The following is an 18,289-nucleotide window of genomic DNA, read 5'->3' on the forward strand; positions in this document are numbered from 1 at the left end:
TGAGAATACGACATTGTTTATCAAACCAGTCGGGCTGTCGTTTAACAGGGATAGATTTCGGTTGAATACATTAAATTTTTCATTTCACCTCCACAAGTTTGAAATATACACTGTAAAATGGCCAATGCTTTATCAGTATCAACATGTAACATGTCAATAAACTTATTAAATAAATCCGTTGAACTTTCACTTTTCATGTTTTCACAATACTGTTTTGACTTATCACTGTTCCGAATTACTAAATTTTCATTCCAGCGACACATGATAAATATACATCGACGATTATCTGTAAATATAATTTTACATGCAGTATTTGTACATTTCCGTTTTCTGCACATTAGGTGCCTTTCTCAGAAATTGTTGGGTCAAATCCAAGATGGGCATCACCACGATCACACCCCCTTTCCCAAAAAGTACTAGAATCTGTACTTAACTGAAAAGGTATGATCCCAAATATAACATTCGATGCGACCACTTTCTAAAAGCATTGTGCATTCACATCTTCGGCAATGGAATCTGTGCCAATTTACACTTGTCAGTTGGTACACAAAGTACGCTATCTGAACGACCGGCTGTTTTTGTGGAGGCCGCGGTTGATGTGAGGTTAGATCCCTGACTTTGTGTGCTGGCGATTAGGTGCCGTACTCTCTGGGTTCTAATCCCGGAAGTGACTCAAAACCTCAACAGGTACTAGAATCTGTACTTTACTGAGAAAGTGTAATCCAAATCTAACATATGTCATAGAAACATGTTTTTGAAACCACGTAAACAAACTCTACCTTGAACAAAGTAGTTGACAACGAAGCCAGGACAAGTGTCCACTGATCGATTTCCATTACTGGTCACAATATCTACGCTGCCCCAAAAAGGATCTGAAACAGGAAACGTTTGTTTTATTATATTTGTTTGATTAAGGCCCATACGCTTTATACACTAATGACGTTTAAATTACACAGAGGACTCCCTCTTAAGTCTGACTGACTGAGTTTGGTTTTACGCCGCTTTTAGCAATATTCCAGCATCATCACGGCGGGAACCATCTTGAGAGATATCATAACAGTTTATAACGATGTATATGTACGGTAATACAGGGTATATGCTTAGATAGTTAGTCCAGTGCGTTCGCTTGTTGGAATGTCAGTCCTGGGCCACAACACTGAAGAAAAAGAATTGCCACTATTCCTATATTTTAATTCAACTTCGTATGTCACACGAGTTCCGATTGGTCAATGCTATAAATTTCCGACATATACGGTCGCAATTTAAAAACCGATGTAGTCGTATCCCGATTAATGGTCTCAACAGTGCTGAAATGGTGTTTCTGTGCCAGTGGAAGTATGCAGCCAGCTGTTGTTGAGATACTGCTCCACGGACCATTCCAACTCATGACGTTGTGCTGTCATGAGTCGTAGCGTGGTGTGCATTTTTCTGTCCGTTTCATTTTTGCAACGATCAAACGTCAAACAAATAAACTTCCCAAATCGACAACAGTTTTTGAAATTCACGTGCTCCATGCTGTTCGCCCATGCCGAAACCACTGACGTGACACGTGTATATATGTATTCATTTCACTAATTACTGTGTCTGTATTGGTGTGTACATGTTTTGTATTTAATATGTGCATAGTTTTGGTAGTGGCAAAGTTGTCCCAAATTTGGAAAGTTATATTTAAATCTAACTAAAAAAGAATCATATTGAAAATAAAAACTGTTGGTACTTTTTACTGAGAATTTAAACCGTATAATTTTTGTCCAAATGTATATAATTTGATATGGAAACAAATGGGAGTAATAATCACTTTTTAAGATGACGTAGTTTTTTGAAAATCGAATTTAGAGACACATTGCTTTCAAATGTAGCTTTGGCAAAGAAATGTAAAACGTGAGCCCCATGTGAGAGAAGATTATCAGGCATGACTGTTTACATGAACATTCAAATGTCGGGGAACAGCCACTTATTTATAGTTCGTCTGTAAGAAAGCACTATATAGATGCACAGAGCTTACTTTAAGTAGTCACGCTACAATATTGCAAAAAACATGTGTTGGACAATTGAACACTCGACTTTTCGTTTTTTAAATACTATTTTGTTTAAAGCACTGGTATCGCAAATAACGTTACAACTGGTCAGACTTTGAAATATATTCCTTTGAACATTTACCTCTGAGAAAGAAAGGAAAATAAAAAAATGTCACAACATTAGTGTTTCAGCTTACATATTAAAGTAAAGGGTGTCGGAGTGCATATTTTTGGTCCGCCATCTATGGTTAACCACTCTGCATCACAGTTAGGGCTGGTCGTGAAGTTGAGAGAGACGATGTCCAAGGTAAGAGTTTGCTGCTTCCCGCTGCCTATGATGGTGTTGGTGCATCTGTTGTAGGTGCAGTTGCAGGAGGAGCACGGCGTCGATATCTGTCCAGATGTCGTTAGGTGGTTGGAAGTGCAGGTATCTGCAACAATGTTTCAAATGCATGCCATTCGTCAGTCATTTCGCCATCTCATCAAACAACATCGGCCGAAATTACAATGTTATAACTGTATTGACGTCAAAAGGGGAAAATAGTGAGTGAGTTAATATTTAACGTCACATCGGCAATATCTCAGCCATTTCGTGACGAAAACAATTTATATAATACAAAAATGATAACATTGTGAAGAGTTAAACCTGTCGACGATGGACAGTAAAAATACTAGAGTATCACAGATATGAACATAAAACTAGCATGTAAAACTAAAACAGTGTAATTAAAAAAGACAATACAATATAAAACACGGGCTATAGATCGCCAGCATCTGAAGGTAGATCACCACACTAGGAACCATGGGGACTTAATTTTGCTACTGCATTGAGCCTAGCTGGATTTACACAATCCCTTCAGCCGCTGGCGATTGTAGGATAATTTAGCCGAAATGTAACATAACAAAAATACCACGTTTAAAAAGGGGAAAATAAGGGACGATAGTTGAATAATACATATGTATTCTTCTTCATGTTCAATCTTTACACATGCTAAACAATCGTTTTTGCGGAAAACAATTGTTTATCATAGTGAATCAATCCAATGGCAGTGATATTGACAACCCTGCACATATTTGCACAAATCTGATTCCTCTTGAAGTTCAAAAGAGGAACTTGTCACGTCATATACATATGAGGAACTATTAACTGAAAAGACGAACTTCTAGGCTCATTTATCTTTTATTTCTAAAATGTCATTAAAATTAATTCTCATTTCAGGTTTCAACAAGTTTAACTGTTTTCACTTCCGACCAAAACAGCACTAATAGCTTGTTTTATAACCATCAATATGGGTGCAGCTATCAATGCAGGTGTTGCCAGTATGGTGTCTTCTGACACAAGTGACTTTGTTAAAGGTGTGCCTATGTTCACCAAGCAGTGAAAAAAGATGTGAGTGTTAGGGGGAACAGAGAAGACGATAACGTATTATAGGGAATGCCTATTTAAACAGTGATATATGTTTCGTAAGGCCATAGAGTACCGTTTGAGTCCACGCCGCCAACAGAATAATGCATCTTAAACCCTCTCCTGTTGCTGCTGCTATATTCATTACCAAACATTATGATGAATCTGTCTCGAATGACATCTGAAACGAAAATGTTGTCGTTGATGACATTGTATTAGCAACAGCATCGTGAGCATACATAATGTTTGTTACAGCATCGTGAGCATACATAATGTTGGTTACACCATCGTGAGCATACATAATGTTGGCAACAGCATCGTGAGCATACATATTGTTGGTAAAAATTCGAGTATCTTACTTTCGGCTGCCTGGATGTTTGCTTGAGGCAAAACGAATTGGAAGTTAAAGCTGTCTACGGCTGTCGTACACAAATACACAAATCGTTTAAACATATAACACAGACAGATCGCATAGCGATATTACTGGCACATGCCACACAGACAGACCACTCAAACAGATCATACAGAGCATATAACTATTTTCTCCTTGTATGTCTTTTCGAACAGATTGAGAGCTTACATTTTTTATGGAAAGTTGTGTGTTCGCACAGTTTGGGACCATCGTCCATAATGAGCCAGTTCGAGTGACAGTCCGAAGTTTCTTCCAGGTCCATCTCCAACATGTCAATGGAGATAATCTGTGCCTGCCCAGCACCCATGATGACGTACGTGCAGCTGAGGTAGTTGGTGTGGAGACCAGTGTATCCTGTACTGGTAATAACACCCTCACTGGCGGTCAACGTCGCCTTGCAGTTGCCTGGCAATGATAGAAAACATGAATATGACCACTTTGGGTGCAAAAACATTTTCTGCATAATCATCATAATATATGAATTGTGCTTACAACATAGTGATGACTCAAATGCACTGATACTGAATTGTGATGTTAATATCTGAGGATGTACAGATTCTTTTGATATGATACCTTTATCCCATTTTCATGTTTAAGAATGGAGCCAACGAACAAAGAACACTAGAATAAGGGGCTTACAGTCTGTATATGATATGATAGATATATCATCTTATATACATATATTTATATATTCTTATATAATGTAACATTATCTAGAGAGAGAGAGATTGGAGACCGTTCATATTGAGCTACAACATGCCAAGATCAACACAGAGAACAAACAGCTGGTATTGTACATCAAGCAGCAATGCATTACCACCTTGCAAAATGTGTGGTTTGGCTGTCATGGAAAATATTCATCACGCAAATTGCATGTTATAGGTAAACAAAGTGGCACACCTCCTGCCATCATCACCCAAAGAAGAATTACGCACATATCCGTGCAGCATCATTAGCCAACTCAATGCAGCATGATCAGCCATGTACATGTAACATAATTTTTCAAGCCAATGCCATATCATTATCGATTATCCACCAATGCAGTATCAGTAGCCAACTCAATAAAGCATCATAAGTCAGGTCCGTGCAGCAAAAATAGCATCTCCATGCAACCTCATTAGCCAAGTCAATGTTGTGTCATTGCACAGTTGGGATGCAAAATCACTAGCCAAGTCAATGCAACATCCATCACTGGACAACTCGGTGCAACATCTGTAGCCATGTCAATGCAGCAGCAATAGCTAAGTGCATGCAACAGCAAGAACCTATTCAATGCCACATCTACAGCCAAGTTAAGGTTCGATATGGTGATTTTGGAAAGAAACATAACTTGACAGCATTAAATAGACCAGTTTCTCAGAACTGGACCCGTTATAGCAAGATAACACAACAGTCATGCAACATCTTGACTAAACACAATGACCAGATTTACCACCAATAGAGCTCTTGTGCGGTCGCATTTACAGTAAAATTAGAGCTTAAACAGATCGCCTCAAACACAAGCAAGATCCTCCGCGATAAATGGACTTTAAATCCCATTTTTTCTATTATAAGACTCACATTTTCTACCTAGGGTCGTGTTAGGAGGTGGGGTGGGGGTGGCAGACAAGAGTGGCTCCACATTGGCAATTTGGAGACTCTAACATAGGTGAAACGTCCCGTCCTCTCCCACTACGAATTAAAGAACACAAATCTTCAGTCCAGAAAAAAGACTCCAAATCCGCCATAGCCGACCACACCCAAGCCAACCCTGACCATGCCATCCTTTGGGACAACATCCACATCCTGGACACCAACCGATCAGACTACAAGATTAGGAAACTTCTTTCAGCCATTAAATCCAACGCTTCAAGCCCACCATAAACCGGGATCAAGGTTATTTTATCTCCTCAGCTTATCACCACCTAATTAATGATCAAAAGTTATCCAGCGCCTTGAGCATGCACTAGTGCGTGGATATGTGCGCTATATAAATATCCTATAATGAATAATAATAATATCCACCCATACCTCGTCCAACTGGCTTCTATGCTCCCTTTTGGGTATTGTAATCACAACCAATCAATGTGTACATCAACCTACTCTCTTCAACTCACGATATCCATCTCAGTGTACGTCAACTCATCTATTGTATGAACTCATTCTGCATATTGTTTTAATCACTATCACTCTGTACATCAACCTACTCTGCTCAAATCACTAATTAGCAATCCAATGTATATCAACCTTGTCAATTGTATATACACACTATGCAACTAAGTATGTATTCTCCATGTTACAACTCTTTGTATCACTTGCTTGATAACGGTGTTAGTACCTACACCTAAACGTCGCACTCATTGCAGTAAAGAAGTTGACTATCCATAGAACTTAGATAAGTTTGTAGGAATTCATACAAAATGTCCAAAATATTATCTTCATTCCTCGCCTTATTATGTCCCCCAACTAACCTTTATACTGGCTTTGATCTTATTTCGTTTTCATTTCTTACAAGAAGTGTGTGTTTGAACAGACTCTACCTTGAAGAGCGTAGTTGACAACGAAGCCACCACAGGAGTCTCCACCGTGGGTCACAATATCAACACTGCCAAAAAATGCATCTGAAACAGGAAATGTTTGGTGAATTATATTTGCACCTTTGACTCGATTGGATAGGGTACAAAGGTCCTCTTTTGGTTTGAAAGCTGTCTAACGACGTGCTGCAGTACATGGGTACATATTCCATATATTCTCTGTGCTCCCGGGTGTCCCTTAAGATTCGTATATATTCTTTATTGTGTTTTTAATCAAATGATGAAATAATTTAAGAATGACATAATATTTGTGATCAAGGCCGTTTCGTGATTATGTGTTATTTTCGTACATATCCTACTGTAGGAACAAAAACTATGTATTTGTTTATTATGTGAGATGTTTATCATTAATAAACTATATTTACAATGCCAAGACACACTCGTGTGGTAGTCTCTACACAGCAGATAGTCAATGATCAACGATATCAGTGGATGTTCATTAGCGCGTGGAAGTATCAGTTGCATGAGACTGTTCCACCTAGCAGTACTGCTGCTATGCGACTTAGGCATGTAACAGATCCCACATGCACACTAACCTAAAGCTAACCACCTTAATGGAAATGGGGTCTTGATAAATACGTAATGGACATGCAGTCTACGTACACCTTAACACGTTCATCACGGATACGATGTTCTCCTGTCAAGTATAGAGATTATAATTTCTAGGAATAAATATATCGATTGAATTTAATTGCAGATATTTTGCCCCTTACGAGGGAAGGAAAATTGACATGGTGAGTAGAACTTGCATTTTTTCATAAATAGAATTGTATTATATTATGTTATACAAAAAGGCAATTAGTTATTCCTCATCTATGATGATATTGGAGTACACTATATGAATTCTGAAAATAGAAAGCTGATATATTCTTTTCAATAAAGTAACGTTTGATTTGCAGTTATGTTTACATAAACATTCACTCTTCTGGAAACCACCTCTTAGATGACATTATACAATAGTTTGCGAGTCAGTTAACAACACTTGGGTAGACAGTGCTTGCTGTTCATTCATCAATGTTTGGTGCAAAAGATATCGATTGTCTCAGAGAAGTCCTAAACAGGTAGTTGTCCTACTCTTTTAAACTATGTAGTTTGCCTACTGATCAATCCTCTTTGCGTATTTGAAATTTGTTATCTCAAATAACAATTAATCACACTTCCAGATGTATCGATTCGTTTAAAAAGTCACATCTGAACCTGCAGAAAAAGAGCAAAATAAGTTAAGTTTTGTCAAAAAGAATCAAATAGACAACTTCAGTGTTTCAGCTTACATTTGGTTTTGAAAGGTGTTGAAGTGCATATTTTTGGCCCGCCATCAATGGTTAACCATCCAGCATCACAGTTAGGGCTGGTCGTGAAGTTGAGAGAGACGAAGTCCAAGGATAGTGTTTGCAACTTCCCATTACCTACGATGGTGTTAGTGCAGTTTGAGGTGCATTTGTTGGTAGTCGATATCTGTCCAGATGTCATGAAGTGGGTGGAGAAACAGGTATCTGCAACATGGGGTTTAAATGGCTGCCGATCGTCTTCCACTCGCTATGTCAAAAATCAGCAATCACACGGCATTACTTGCAACTATAGTTATTCACAATATTTATATCAAAGAAGAGCGATATACTACAATAAAGACGATGACAAAAAATGAAGGATAAACAACATTCATTATATTGTTTAACGTTAATTGTGTTTTTTTAACCGTTATAGGCAGTTAACAATCGTTGGAATCGAACACAATTCCCCTCTGATGTGTTTTTCATAGCTATTATATCACAAAGCTTACTTATCAGTTCAGGTTCCAAAACCTCACTGTTTTCATTGCTAACTAAAAGTTTTCGGTTGTTTGACTGTTCTCAAAAACATTTCACGATGACGAAAAATATATGAGTGAGGTTTTTTCTTTCCTTTAAGCGTTTAGGTGAATGTCTTTTTCAAATATAATCGAATCAAATTTTACTTTAGTGTTTAGGTTTGTAAGCCAAGCTCTTTCATTTCTCTGAACCAAAATACAAAAATTATAGAGACATAAACAGAAAGATATTTCTAACACAAAGAATTGGTTTAGCCGTAATTCATTTCACGTTTAATCATTAACCTTTTCATAAGGCATAAGGCCAGCATATTTAGTAACACAATACAGCATACACAGTAAATATTCAGTTAATACAGGCATAATGTAGGTACAAATAAGCTGCCATTTGCATCCGAGCTTGTGCGCTTCATTGAAAATATACCCAGTGAAATGCTTGTAATTGTTATGGAAAATCAGAAAAGACAATCAATGATTGTTACTAATGAATAATGTCTATCAGATCCATGATATAGTATACCGTCCACGCCAATAGAATATCGCATCTTAAATCCTCTTCCGGTATTGCTTCCATCACTTATGAACGTGATGACGGATGTATTTTGAAATACATCTGAAACAAAAGCGTTTTTACGATTACCGTTGATGAAGTTGATGCTATATGCATGGTAATATCGCATATATGTCGTATCCCACCTATTTATCGCATTTATGTGTACATATTTCGGAGTTATTCTGCACTGGTAAAGGGCACAAGGTCTTGTAGGTTCAAGTACATTTGTCAGTGGCAAAACGTGAGATGCGAAAACTGCTCCTCCCTACTGTGGTAAAAAAATCGCTGTCAATTTCTTTTCGCACTCGTCATTTGAGGACTAAGATCAACCAAGCAGGTATGATTTTCATAAAAAACGGATCATGCACAAGTATGACACGAACGTAACAGACTGACTGATCACACAGACACAGATATATCATGCAGATGTGCCACATCCACAGATCATGTGCATGTGTCACACAGACGGATCACACGACCACATATATTTGTCACACAGACGGATCAAACTCATGAATTACTTGTATGGGTCATAATATAGGATCACATGGATGGACCATTTGGACGGACCAGACAAAAGGATCACAGGGACTGACAATGTATAGGTTATCAGACAGATAATACACAGATTTTAGGACTTATCATACAGACGTATCAAATGGGCGTGTCATAAAATCGACTCACGTGAATTTTACACACGTATGACAGACAGATAGGTCACAAAAGGGGATCATGCAGACCGGGCATAAAACGAATCATCCTTTTAATGAACACTCTGTGTTTGTCTTTTCAAAAAGATTCAATGCTTACAAGTCTTATGGAACGTTGTGTGGTTGCACAGTTTTGGACCACCGTCTACAATGAGCCAGTCGTAGGGACAGTTAGACCTCAGTTCAAGGTCTAGATCAACCAGGTCTATGGTGATGTTCTGTTCATATTCATCACCCGTGATGACGTAAGTGCAGTTGAGGTTGTTCGTGTAGTTGCTAGGGTAGCCAGGACTGGTTATATAACCCTCACTGGCGGTCAACGTTGTCGTACACTGATCTGACAATGGAAGAAAACAGTACCATGACCACCTGTGGCATAAGCATTTCCTGAAGGTTCTCACATAAAGAATTACCAAAATACATTAGTATCCCAACATCACATGTTAAAACAATAAGTTAATCACGAATCTGCACGAAAAGAACTCAGCGTGAAGGCACAAGAACAAATTAAGCAATGTTATACAGTTAACAACTGTATTCTAAAAGTAAATAAGTTTACCAAATATGCATTACTGTAAAGCAATTACATAAACAGTGCAACATTGTTTCAGTACAGATGTCCATGGCAGTACCAATACAATGGTAATATAACATAACAGGGGCGGATACTGCTTTTTGAAAAAGGGGGGGTGCATAGTTCCTTTTTGCCCGAGACCAAATGGCAAGCTTAGAATGTGTGTTTGGGATAAGGTGGCAAATATACACAGCCTTCCACGCCGCCTCTTGTGGCTTTGTGACCCAGTGGTTAGTTGCAGACATTAATCTGCATAAGAGTTAACTCAACTCGTAAAAACTCGGTTTTCATTTTGTTTACCTAAAATTACCTTTCAAACACACAGACACTCTTCACAGACTTGGCTGTGTTACAGTTTGTTACAGTCAGATGCATTAATTAGTTACTTGTATGTTACCTCTACACTAAGACTTGTGTCACAGAAAACTACTGATAGAGGATGCATTTCTCAAACATACGTCTTCGATGCTTTTTTCAAATATTTGTGAACTATCTCATCAGAAACTATTTTCTTGTCCTGGTTCAGGTGGATCAGTGTCAGTCCAGTCAAGCGCTCCTGACCCATGGTACTCCTCAGATGCATATTCAGCCTTTTAAGGCTGGAAAATGTCCTTTCTGCTTCAGTGCCTGTAACTGGAAGTGTAACGGCAATTGTGAGCAGCTTACGGATGTTAGGGAAAACATCCTCATCAGCAGATTTCAAGCTTTCGATTGCACCTTCAGGGTGGTATTCCTGTGACAACCAATGAAGACGCCAACTTCGGAGTTCTGCCAGAAGAGAAGACACCATTGGCAAATCATTCTCCCAGAACATTAGGTTTGCTTCCACCTGTAGTAGATCTGGTTGCTGGACAACCGCACATGGCAGACGACCAAACAGTTCAATTCTAGGACGGTTCTCTGCACTGAACCTTGTGTTCATCTCTTCTTGCAGGTGGTCAAGGAAAGGAATGATCATATTGAGCTTGAAGTGTTCTTCGGGAGATTGGGATGTTGCATTCGCTTTCTGTGTCATCCTCTTCACAATCCGAGGAAGACGTATTTCAGCATCAAGCTGTTCTGCAATAGCACAAGCTTCCACATACCAATCATGACTCCTTTGATCCACATCAGCCCTAATGGTTTTGAACATTGATACCCTTTCGTCAATAAGTTTGTAAGCCATGCAGATGTCATTGTCCCTTTTTGAAGTTTGACTGCCAGTGGTTTAACAACTTCAAGTGCATTATGGGCCACCACAAACGCCATGATGTGCTGCGAATCTCTCAGAATGGTCAAAAGCCCTTGTGCTTTTATGGTTGTCTCTTTGTCCCATGCCCAGTTCTCATCACGATAAATGTCTCCATTGTTTCGAGGATACAGGATGGCCTCAAAACATGTGCACATGTGGCTATACAACGTTTGAAAGACGTCAAAGCACACATGCCTCTCAACGCATCTAGTCTTGCAAAATCCCAAAAGACAAGTTCTTTTCGTATCAGTGCAAAACGCGTTCAGAACTCTCTCTAAAAACCTCTGGCGTTTTGGTGAATTGTCAAGAAAATAAAAACTTGGTTGATGTTGTCCATCATGTTTCGGATTGGAGGGATTTTGCATGAAGCCGCAATACTCAGATTTAGAACATGGCTGTTGCAATGTGTGTACAAAGCAGTAGGTGCCAATGTTTTTGCATGAGCCTGAACGCCAACTCGAGATGAAGACATGCAGGATGCACCATCATAGCTTTGTCCTCGACACTTGGTGATATCAATGCCTTGGTCTTTCAGTGACTATAAGATAGCCTCTGCAATTTGCTGACCTGTTGTTCTTTCTAAATGTACATAATCAAAGAAAGACTCTTTGATAGTCATTGTATTTTGATCAACATATCTCAGACAAAGACCAAGAACCTCAACATTGGAAAACGTATCTGTGACTTAATCTGCAATCACAGAAAACACAGCCCCTTCTTTTTGAAGCTGAGTGACCACCTCTGAGCGAATGTGGTCACCAACTACTTCAATGAGTTCATTTTGAACTGTTTTGCTGGCATATTGGGTGTTTCTTCTGCCAAACTCTAAATGATGACGTAGTTTGTCATCTCTATCTGCCAGAAGATTTAATATGGCCAGAAAGTTTCCCTTGTTTGGCTGTTCTGATGTCCTGTCATCTCTGTGCCCCCTCAGAGACAAACCTTGTCTGCCACAGAGTATCACCGTGTCAACTTTTTGTTTCAGAATGTGGCAGTTCAAGTCGTACATCCTCTTATTCTGTTGAGATATCCGATAAGGTAACGACTTTTCAGGTTCTTTGTAGATGCGTAGGAAGCCCAACGCCGCAAGAACAGCTTGTTTGTTAAAAAAGGTATTCTGGTGAGTCTCAAATGCACCATTTTCCCCAGTTGCTTTAGACAAATTTGTGAAAGGATACTTTACTAAAGACCCTGCGCACTTTCACTCATCACCCAGGTTCGGAAACAGAACACACATTTTACATAAGCCTCCACCTGCTGCTGGACTGTACACTAGCCAACTGTACTTATTCAACCAGCTGTGCTGGAATACAAGACGTGTTACTCGTTTCTGTTGTGGTCGAGCTCTTGTTTGCGAAACAAACCCATCATATTCTGAAGTGGGATGAAAGTGATGTTTCAGGTATTTGTACTTTTGATCTTTACTCAAAGTACTGAGGTTAAGTTTCCCTGAAACAATATCCCCAACTTCAATGCCCTCGTACCTTACAGACGTACTCTTCGTCTCAACTGGATCAATGCCAGGCACCGACATTTTCGGCTTCTTGTTAGCTGGTTCACTGCTGCTGTCCTTCATATCCCTGGTATCGGATTGTGAGAAACCAGACATTGTGAAGCCTTTTTCTGGTGCCTTTTTCCATACACTATCAGATGAGCATGTGTTACCAAGATTCACACTTTTCACTTCGGAAAACTCTGTATCTGGCAAAGCACACTTACATTCCATCTCTCCAGTTTCAATACAGGCTACAACATGGTTAGGTTTCCATTCCGCTGTGTCTGTGCTGGTCATGTGGGTCCACATGATACAGATAGGTGGGGTCTTTATTTCCCCAACGCGTGGTGTGATGGTTTGGTGCATGACCTGTCGATCAATTGCTACACTCCGAATATTGGGATAAACCGATATGACCTTGCGCTGAAAAGCATTGTTTGCCGCGTATATGTGTATAAGAGAGGAATACCGTCCATTGTTTACAGTGTTAGGTACCTCTTTCCGAAAGGTTTGTTGCATAGATGAAGTCACAAGTGATTCATCAGCTGCTGAGGTAACAACGACATACTGTAACAAGTTCTGCTTTTCCTTGGCTTTCCCACCTGACATAGAAGCAAGTGATGACTGGTTGATGTCACGCTTCTCGTTCACGACAAGTTCATTTATGATACGCACCCCGCATTCCAGATGGTGAGTTTCATGACCCAAAAGGTGTTGGGAGAAGGCTCGAAGGAGACAATTTCCATCACCAATGCATGCAACTGGATGTCGAGATGTCGGAGCATCAGCTGGATAAAGACCGACAGCCACGGAATCGCAAGCAAACTTTACACACTTTGGTACTTGGTCAGGTAAATTGAACTGTTTGATACTCTGCGACCTTTAGAGAAAACTGAAACCTCAAACATTCCCAGCCTTGTTTGGCTGCACTAACTAGTGCTGAATGCAGCCGCTGGTAATGTACCACACGCTTCTGGTCGTCCATAATGAAATGTTTTCTACATGTTACAATCTTACTTAGTCAACAAGATAAATTTAAAACCAACAGGTACACAAAAAGTATTGCAAATCGGAAAAAAAACTATGGACTGAACACAATAGCACATTGACCATCTGTAAGCTGAAACTAAATTTATATGAAACAAAATGACAACTATGAAAGCGAACTATGAAGCCCTATTTTGGCAACGTAACTAGAAAATGGAAAATGAAATCTAATCCAAAAATGATTGATTTATCATGAAATTATGAACTAGCAACACTGGGATGAGAAATCCTAGAAACAATTGTCAAAGGTCTATACTGCTCGAGAACCGAGATGAAAGACCAGTTATAAAGAATGCAGCCAGTTATTACTATTCGCAGCAGCGATGTGATGGTGCGTCTGGTCAGAACGAAAGGCGAGCGAGAAGTGACAATGCCTGCTTTTGACTGTGAACCTTTTGGTGCATGCACAACACCTGGACATGGACCAAGTCACACCAAGCGATGTTATAGACTGTTGTATTCAGAAATAACAGTTAACTGTTGAGATGGATTGGCGGTTTTTAAGACTTTCTTTTCATAATCATCTTAGTGTGAGATATCGATCATAGGTCCACCACAAACTTTGGAAAGGGCTGGGGATGCCCCCCCGTTTTCACGAGAGTTTCAATGGTCATTTAATAACTTTCAGGACAAAAAGGGGGCGCGCACCCTGCACACAACCACCCCCCACCCCCATTGGATCCGCCTATGCATAACAGCAGTGATTATCCCAATAGTGACAGCCACAAATGGGAATATAAGGTGAAAAGTCATATTCTCACTGCTGGTCACTGCGATTTTAATGTGAAATATGATATACATATATATAGGTTGGCCTCGCCATATACAGATAACTAAACGAGTGTCTTTAATTATATAAGATACCATTTATCTTACAACTAGTTGTTTCATAACGTATTTCACGAGGGAAAGCGAGTTAGATACGTTTAGAAAGTAAGAGTTGTACGATGAATGGCATCTGACGGACACGAATACAGTAACCTGTTTCTTAAACACCATTCAATGGTCGAATAGATTCAGATTTCATATTTTCTCATCATAGTTGCACAATAATACGCAATACAACGTTTATGAATGAGTGACGTCACTTGGCTTCCTAAACACTACTCATCCCAAAGGTGATAAGATAGATAAGATCACAGAAACTAAACACTCTAAAACGATGAGGTTGCCATGTAAATTTAGATGCTTTTACATTGTGCAAGCATAAAATAATTGAGCGTGTGACGTCATCGTTATCGTTTGGTGGTTGTCGTCGTCATCGGAAGATTGTTTGGATATCTCTGCATATTTGTGTATCAGTTTACGTTCAAGGTTCTCCAACTCCCCAAACCTGAACCAAAGCTATTGAGTGTGTGTAATTAAAGCTTTGATGCAACCAGAAAAATAAACATAATTAAAACACAATTATCATTTATTCATGACATATAATATACACTGCTGATGATGAAAAAAAAAATAAACAAAATTACAAACGTACAATCGCAAATGAAAAGTGCATTTTTTTTGTACTTGGGGTTACTTCCCTAGAAACGAAGCACCCGGGATACCGAACCCAGTCAGAGCGGGTGGGCGTGCACTTAAGTGTAACGAAGACTTTAATTGCCTGGTTCATTTGCCGCTACACTCAGGGCTCTTTGTGTGTGTATAGAGATGTTGGGTTTTGTAAATACATGCTCATTTTTTGTGTATAACATTTTGCAATCAACAGACATCATAACATGTCATGTGTACAAGTATCACACCTTCCAGTCGTGTATTTTCATAATGTGACAGGACAGAACTCATGTGCACGAGCCATAAATAAATGCGTTTTGTTTATGGTATATTAACCCTTGCAAAACATTCGATGTTCTACATTGTTTTAATGAGTGTGATTTGGTTCCAATTGTCATGAGTGAATTTGTTAACATTGGAATAATCATTAGTAGCTCGAAGCTGTAAGTGGATCTTTATCGAAAGAATCATCATCTTTCTCAGGAAAAAAATGTCATCTGCATCAATTCATCAAAGAAACCACAAGGCAAATCGATCTCACAATAAACAGGTATTTTTGCACTTGTCGCATCTCTCCAGTAAAAGTACCAGTAAATGTTGTACATTTTGAACATTCAAAGGGAACGCCGGTCTTTATCTCTTACGGCGATATTCACATAATTGTTTACACAGGCATCACTGATTGCTCAAGACATTTTGTATTCATGACTAGAAATTAAGGTTTTTATGAAAGGAATTAAAAATAAACAGATTCGCGTTATACTCATTTTATTACAGAAATACCTGTTTATGTTACAGTTGAGAAAATAGCAGGTAGGTGTAAAGGTGTCTGGCACGAGTAACAGGTTTCTTCTGTTCGATTGAAGCAAGAGTACCTTACCAATGAATATTAATCAGGAAAGTAGTCCATCATAATCTGATCCCCAGTCATCACCATCGAATAGCCAATCATGGGCTTCTATCTCACACATGTGTTTGATACCAGTTTTTGTCACATGAGTTACTCACCCACAGCTGTGTAAGAAAGTCAAAGTACCATCTGGCATATCCAATCCCATTATTGATAAGCTTAGCTGATCTAGAAGCCTCAAGATTGTAAAAAAGAACTACTCAAAGTAAGTTACAAGGGCTAGGATTGTAATGCAAGTTCGAGACAAGCTCCAGAATTCAAGACAAACTTCGGGCCGAGTATAAATCTCATTTAAAGAAAATCTGGAGCTCAGAGGTAGATGCTCGGAACAAGGCCAAAGCCAGCAATACTTTTGCTGTGCCAGTCTCTTTTGCTATTCCTTTGGAGTAGTGGATTGGACAAAACCAGACACCTAGTGTCTTGACCGCCTGGCCAGAAGATCATGTCTGATAACAGAACCCACAACCATCGTTCCTCTCTTAATCGTTAATATATGACAATCAATTCGGGAGGTCGGGGTTGGAATAATGTGGATTCATGATAGAATTGTATTGTGCACATATTTATTTATCGGATGATCCTCTGGTGATGCATGTCAAGACTCACGATGAAAGCAAGAAATTCCACAGCTACTTTAAGCGTGCCAAGGTTCTGAAATTTGAGGTTGATTTTGTTGATGGTGATGTACTGCTGGATGGTTCAGCGATAGGAGTAAACCAGGTGAAGTTATACACCGAGTCTGCCCAGAGAAACCATTGCATCGTGTGTACATGCAGTGTGTGGAACAGAACAGTAATCCAACCGACTCCTTCGCCTGGATGAAGTCGGCTGTTCTTAAACGTGAAACTGAGGGCTTCCTTTTTGCAGCTCAGGACCAGTCACTTCACACTCGCAATCGCCAAAATGTGATTCTTCAGAAAATATCTATATGAAACGTCGACTTTGATATGAACTTACAGAGGCTGTCCAACACCTTGTCAGAGGATTCCCTTGGCACAAACAGCATATCTTAAGAGACATGATGGCATGGCTCGCTGCTTCTACTGTCATCTTCGACATGCCCGCGGCTTTGATAGGAGAGCAAAGATTTTATGAAATGCGGCCAAATTATGGAGTTTAATGCCCCCATCTCTTGTATGGACATATTATGGCTCATTGGAAAGCTTATTGTACCTACTTTGACATAGGCTATGATGTGGTGGCCACATATGGTCCAGTTTTAAAAAAATCATGTCACGTGACCCACCAAGGCCAAAAAATATATAATTACGACGGTTAATTTAGATATATAAATCCTTCATTTTTTTGGGTTTCCATCACTAATAGTATTAAGGCATATTCTGAATTGTTTTTATTCAATGACCAAAAGGCAATAACCCTGAACACGTCCAGGGCGTCATGGAAAATGATGCTATTAAACTTCTTTGGAATAGGCCCATATACAGCCTCAGAAGAATTCCTGCCAACAAACCGGATCTTGTCCTTCTTGATAAAGCCAATGAATATATATATATATATATCATCGAATTTTCGGTCCCTTTTGACAGCAACATGATTGACAAGATTCAGGAAAAGCATGCTAAATATACGGACCTGGCCATTGAAATGTCTCTCTTGCATCCCAAGTACACTGTCGTCAGGCTCCCCATTGTACCGATGTTTTGGTACCATGTAACACATGACAGTGTAATAAACTAATAAACTATTGTTCTCGGTGCCCTTGGTTTGGTACCTCCTGATCTCTTGGCGCAGATCAGGAGAGTGCCAAGGTTCTTCATCGGGAGCACAGCCCTTCTGACACACTGGGTAATGCAGAAGGCTGCAGCAATGGGGAGGCTACATATTCTCCGGAAAGTTCTTGGTGGGTTCGACTAGGCAGCGTTTCAGCAATAATGTTGTTCAGGTTCTAATAATATGCAAATCACATCCTGCCAAGACAAAGACAAAGACTTTAGTAATTGTTCGTCATTTTATGGTAGAGAGGGCAGCGGGTTGTGATCAGTGTGTACGTGAATAGGAAATAAAGGAGACCTCAAGTACACTTTGAATTGTTGCAA

The 18,289-nt window shown here is 39.4% G+C and overlaps 1 protein-coding gene across 3 annotated transcripts in view; it reads right to left on the minus strand.

The window, feature by feature from the left end:
- The window catches only part of LOC124268693 (cubilin-like), a 58,917-nt gene that overhangs the window by 20,626 nt on the left and 20,002 nt on the right, over positions 1-18,289 (minus strand). For 2 of the 3 annotated variants that reach the window (XM_046703685.1, XM_046703684.1), the window contains exons 5-12: positions 9,579-9,815; positions 8,736-8,828; positions 7,680-7,901; positions 6,355-6,435; positions 4,004-4,240; positions 3,500-3,604; positions 2,216-2,449; positions 780-872 (exon numbers count right to left, since the gene is read on the minus strand). In XM_046703685.1, the coding sequence (XP_046559641.1) occupies positions 780-872; positions 2,216-2,449; positions 3,500-3,604; positions 4,004-4,240; positions 6,355-6,435; positions 7,680-7,901; positions 8,736-8,828; positions 9,579-9,815 (1,302 nt within the window). The remainder of the gene's footprint in view (positions 1-779; positions 873-2,215; positions 2,450-3,499; positions 3,605-4,003; positions 4,241-6,354; positions 6,436-7,679; positions 7,902-8,735; positions 8,829-9,578; positions 9,816-18,289) is intronic. The other variant, XM_046703686.1, reaches the window with a different exon arrangement.

The sequence above is a fragment of the Haliotis rubra genome, unplaced genomic scaffold (genome assembly GCF_003918875.1).
Source record: "Haliotis rubra isolate DU_JTF1 unplaced genomic scaffold, ASM391887v1 Scf14, whole genome shotgun sequence".
Lineage (NCBI taxonomy): Eukaryota > Metazoa > Mollusca > Gastropoda > Lepetellida > Haliotidae > Haliotis > Haliotis rubra.